Raw genomic sequence first — 5,628 nt, 5'->3', positions numbered from 1 at the left:
AGTTGTAATGAGGACACGCAGTACAGAGTGGGCTATAAATAATTACGCCAACTATTCGAAGCAACGCATGCAGAATAAAAAGTTAGGAGGGACAGTTGCAGCCAGGCCAAGAGCCAAAGGATTGGATTTGGACACAGTCCCACAAACTGCACGGTAAAATAGACGCAGCAGTGGTCACCTCGTCATGGGATGCGTGAGAGAGAACGGGGCCGGTATGACGACAGAGTGCTGGTGCTGAAATAAAACAACGTTTCCCCTGTGACAATCCTACTGTTCCACCTTATAACTGACTATGAATTTATTCAACCGGCGACAAGGCAAGCAAGAAATGCTGACTTGCTAGTGGGTTCTGGAGGCATCCTTCCTCAGCAAGCTCACGCATAACTAGAGGAATGCTTGCTGCATTAGCTCATAAAGGTGACTACGTCACGAATTTCATATAGTTGCATATTTGTAAAATTTTTGTTGGGCACATTTTTTCTTTACACTTATAAGAGCTAAGTAAGCCTAACAGGATAAACGTATCGTTCAAATTCTTTACCTGATAAGATTGTTTCTCAACTAGTTAAAAATCCAAAAAACCCTGGACGAATTTGATATATGAACTATCATCTATAGACATTAATATGGCGTGCTAATGGGATGTGATACAGTCCACCGAAGTTGTACTGTCTACATCGAAACAGATATAGCTAAAATAGGAAGTAAAAGTCAGGCAATTTAACCATAAAAAATGTGACCCAAGGAATTATACTTACATTTCGTGAAAAGGTGCGAAATTTTTTTTAATTTTTATACTATTTATGTGACCGTAATCATTTTAAGACAAAAATAGGATATCACAGGCAGATTCAATACATTTTTTTCACACAACATAGTCAGTGTTCACAACGCAGAACCGGACATAATTAGAAGCCAGGAAATGACACTACCCAAATTCGACGTTACCTTCAGTTTCTATTGATATAACATAATCTCCCAAGGAAATTTATATACAACGATCAGATTACGTAACTGCCATAGTGACCCACGAGCATGTCAGACGTAGTGCAAAGTTACACAATAAACTCTACATGCAAGGTGTAAGCACTGCAGTAATAATGTAGCATGTAGCGTGTAGTCAGTAGGCCAAATAAGCATGTAGCGTGTTGAGTGGTAAGCCATGCAGCATGTAATGTGTGATGTAAGCGTGTAGAATGTCAGCCATCGTAGCGGTGTCAGTGTAGCATGTTACATGTAGCGTTAGAAGCTAATAGTGATAAGGCGCATCGTAGCGTGTCAAGTATACCGTGTCAGCATGTAGCAGTGTGGAGTAATAGTGTAGCATGTAGCGTGTGAAAGTGATAGTATAGCATGTAGCGTTGAGTATAGTATACGCACTGTAGCCGTGTGAGTAATAGTCATCAGTCATGTACGTGTGAGTAAGGTTAGTAAGGCATGAGTACAGTGTGAGTAATAGTGTACATGTAGCGTGTGATATTAGTGTAGCATGTAGCTGTGTGAGTATTAGTATAAGGCAATAGTATCGTGTGAGTATAGATAGCATGCTAGCGGTGTGACGTATAGTATACACAAAGCGTGTGAGTATGAGTAATAGCATTCAGCGTAATGGAGTAATACTTGAGCATCGTAGCGTGTGAGTATAGTATACGTTACGCATGTCAGCGCTGTGAGTATACGTGTAGCATGTCAGCGTATAGATACTAGTGTAGCATGTACGTGTAAAGTATGAGGACCGTATACATGTAGGCAGCGTAGCGTGTGAGGTAATAACGTATACACGTAAGCGTGTGCGTATAAGTACTACGCGTACGCGTAAATGAGTATAGTGTAGCACTGTAGCGTCGTGAGTATTAGTCATAGTGTAGCATGTAGCGTGTGAGTATAAGTGTAGCATGTAGCCGTGTGAGTATAAGTGTAAGCAGGTACAGTGTGAGTATAGTGTAGCAATGCTTAACGGTGTGAGATAGTAAGGTGAGCCATAGTAGCGTGTGAAGTCATACGTGTAAGGCATGTAGCCGATGCGAGTATAAGTGTAGAGCATGTAGCGTGTGACGTCATACAGTGTAGCATGTAGCCGGTGTGAGTGTAGTGTAAGCATTGTAGCGTGTGAGTATAGTGTAGCAATGTAGCGTCGTGAGATATACTGTAGTAATTAGCGTGTGAGTATGAAGTAATAACCGAATATTACGTGACTGACGCTATAGTATAACGGCATGTAGCGTGTGAGCTGTAGTGTAGCACATGGAGTAAAAAAAAAAGCACGGTTGGGTTTTAGTATAGTATACGCGTCATGTAGCGTGTGAGTATAGTGTAGCATGTAGGCGTGTGAGTATGATAGTGTAGCAATGTAGCGTGAGAGTATAGTGTAGCCATGTACCGTGTGAGTATAGTAGTAAGATGTAGCGTGTGAGTATAGTATACTTAAGCATGTAAGCGTGTGAGTATAGTGTACATGTAGCGTGTGAAGATACGTGTAGGCAATGTAGCGTGTGAGATCAGTGTAGCATGTAGCGGTGAGTATAAGTATAGCAGTTAAAGTGTCGAGTAATAACGTGTAAGATGTAGGCGTGTGAGTGAATAGTATAGGCACCGCGTAAGCTTGTGAGTATAGTAGTAGCATGTAGACGTAGTGAGCATAGTATAGAACGGGCATGTAGCGTGTGAAATAGTGTACATGTAGCGTGTAGAGTATAGGTTGAGAAGAGCACAGTTTGGGAGCCACTTCGTTAGGTTTAGGGTTATGGTAATGATGATAATGATGCTGATGTGTGTACAAGCCTCCTTAAATAGACTTGAGTCCACACCTGTCCAGGTGAGAGCTCTGATGAGAAACACCTAACACTATGACATTTTGACACACTTTGATATTTTGTCTCGCTTAACTGCTCATTATCAATGCATACATCGCAAACAATACATACACGCATTAATTATGCAGCTAGATTATAACTAACAATGATATATTATATACACATGAAGCATGTCAGGCACACTTAACGTACATCATGCTCACCTTCCTGTTAAGTCGCACAAAGTCAGTGTAGCGACGGAAGATGAACCAGCTGTCGTGTGGGCCACGCTGCACGTGAACCTTATACACCTGAAGCAGACGAACTAATCAACACACCTGTAGCTTGCAAGTACGCTAAGACGTGCGTGAGGTAAACTCCATGTTCAAGTGAGGAAAGAAACTCCATATTGAGACCCATCTCCAACCAAAGACAGGGAGGGAGAAGGTACAGGGAGGTAAAGGTGGGGAGAGTGGAGAGGGGAGAGTGGAGAGGAAGGAGAGGGGAAAGAGATTCTGCTAAGGCTAAGCAATCACATTACTCAACAAGATAGAATTACATTACAGTACTCATTCTCAGGGTCTCTAGATTCTGGTGGGTACAGGAGTAAGCCATGCCCAGTCTCTGCAACTGTAGGATCATAGCTTGTACATCACATATACACCACATCTAGCCAATGTAGTTATAGAAGTGCAGCATTGTAATTTTAGTATTATAGTGCTGTAGCTATTATAGTATAGTAATTGAATTATTGTATTTGCAGTGCCATAGCTATAGTATTGTAGTTATTCTATTGTAGCTGTAGTATTGTAGTACAGTGTGCTGCTGTAGATGCATTATAGTTGTTCCACGGTATTTGATAGTAATTTCCTAAAGGAGAGTGAGTTAATCGTGTAGAATAGAGAGAAGATAAGGTAGCGAGCGAGCTTTCAGAGCACTGTAGAATTTTTGTTTTAGTATTAGTAGCTATAGCTGTTGTACTATAGCTGTTGTATTGTAGTTGTAGTATTGTGGTAACTGCAGTATTGTAATAAGCGAGAGGAGAGGTAATGTGACGCGAGCGAGTCAGAGCTGAGGAACGTATTAGGAGAGTTACCGTATAACTGATTTAGTAGCTCGCAGTCAGAGCCTCTCGTGTAGGAGTTGTAGTAGCTAGCTGGTAGACTGGTAGTAATGGGGAGTGGTACAGTCTGGTGAGCTGTCCGTCAACTGATCGTAAGTCAGTGAAGGCTGTAGTATTTGGTATAGTTTCAGCTGTAGAGCTGGTAGACGTATGTTAGTAAACTGTACCTGTAGATATTGTAGTAGTCTTCAGTAATGTAAGTGAGTAGCTGAGATCGAGTATGTTAAGTAGCTGTAGCTGTAGTATTGTAGTAGTAGCTGTAGACTGTAGTATGGTAGTAACTGTAGCTGTAGTATTGTAGTAGCTGTAGTATTGTAGTAGTAGCTGTAGACTGTAGTATGGTAGTAACTGTAGCTGTAGTATTGTAGTAGTAGCTGTAGACTGTAGTATGATAGCAACACGTAGCTGCAGTATGTAGTACGCTGTATGTATTGTAAGTAATAGCATGTATATTGTATTTTTATTAAATAAAAAAGATAGGAAATTAAATTGTAAGCTGTAGTATTAGTAGCTAGAAGCCTGTAGTATTGTAGTAGTAGCTGTAGACTGTAGTATGGTAGTAACTGTAGCTGTAGTATTGTAGTATTGTAGTAACTAACTATAGCTGTAGTATTGTAGTAGCTGTTGTACTATAGTTGTAGTCTCGTAGTTGTAGTCTCGTAGTAGCTGTAGTCATGTAGTAACTGCAGCAGCAGTATAGTAACATGGTGGCTATAGCTGAAGACTCACCGTGAATCTCGCGCGTTGCTCCATGACCTCATAGCCGACGATCGGCACCGTGAGCTCGTGCGCCACGCTCGTGTCCGTCTGCGTCGCATCCGTCACCAACGCGTCACCCGCATCCGTCACCAACGCGTCACCCGCATCCGTCACCAACGCGTCACCCGCATCCTCGGGAGCATCGCCCTCGACCACGCCCACCGCGGTGGCGCTCCCTGCTGGCGTGCTCGTCGTCTCGTTCGTGCCGCCGCCGCCGCTGCTGTTGTTCATGTCGGTCAGATAGAACTACGCATCGCCGCTCACCTGCATGCATGCAGTTTTGTGTTTCGTTTGTTGAATGTAGTTTCAACTTTCGGTGTATTGGTGCAGTGAAGTAGTGCCAGTGGGTTAGCTGGACCTGATATGCAATGAAATGGTAGTCGTCTGATGAACAAGCGAATTACGAGGCATCGATGCTGCAGTTAGTAATGACTAGTATTGAGTAGGGGCCTAGTAATGATTTTAAACTTAAAAAGATGGAATAACTTTGACTTCAGTTCAGCTGGTTGTTCTTGTTACTGTTAGTGAAGAGTGGTCTATATTGTTACTGTAGGTCAGTTGCTTAAAATCAGATACGCATTACATACTGTGAGTGGCTCTAGATTGAACAATCTTCGATATTTTTTTAAATTACACAATTACATTAAATTAATCTGCTTTTTGTTAGCAGAGCAACAAAGTTATACGATTAATCATAACGAGTCAATCATAACAAAAACATTACAAATCGGAAACGGAAACACTTGTGCGGCAAAAAAGGAACAAACTATTACCACTGCCACCTTGTGGCAACTACTCAAAATAAAGTTTATGACAGCATCGCGCCATCTAGTGTCAAAAGTAAACGTAAAAAGATTGTAGAAGGAAATCAATAATGCAGTTTTGGAAGTTACGAACAGACAATATTAGTATGATAATGATGAATAATAGCAGATGTTATTCAATCAATATATA

General features: G+C 41.5%; 1 protein-coding gene across 1 annotated transcript in view; it reads right to left on the bottom strand.

The window, feature by feature from the left end:
- Window positions 1-5,405, bottom strand: part of LOC106817766 (sorting nexin-16-like) — a 7,832-nt gene extending 2,427 nt beyond the window's left edge. The window contains exons 1-3 of the mRNA XM_014822470.1: window positions 5,262-5,405; window positions 4,645-5,032; window positions 3,006-3,103 (exon numbers count right to left, since the gene is read on the bottom strand). Of these exons, the coding sequence (XP_014677956.1) occupies window positions 3,006-3,103; window positions 4,645-4,905 (359 nt within the window). The 5' untranslated portion in view covers window positions 4,906-5,032; window positions 5,262-5,405. The remainder of the gene's footprint in view (window positions 1-3,005; window positions 3,104-4,644; window positions 5,033-5,261) is intronic.
- Between the last annotated feature and the right edge of the window lie 223 nt (window positions 5,406-5,628).

This window comes from Priapulus caudatus, unplaced genomic scaffold (genome assembly GCF_000485595.1).
Source record: "Priapulus caudatus unplaced genomic scaffold, Priapulus_caudatus-5.0.1 Scaffold1858, whole genome shotgun sequence".
NCBI lineage: Eukaryota > Metazoa > Priapulida > Priapulimorpha > Priapulimorphida > Priapulidae > Priapulus > Priapulus caudatus.
Note: the sequence above shows the minus strand (reverse complement) of the source record. Positions and strands in the feature narration are given on the sequence as shown.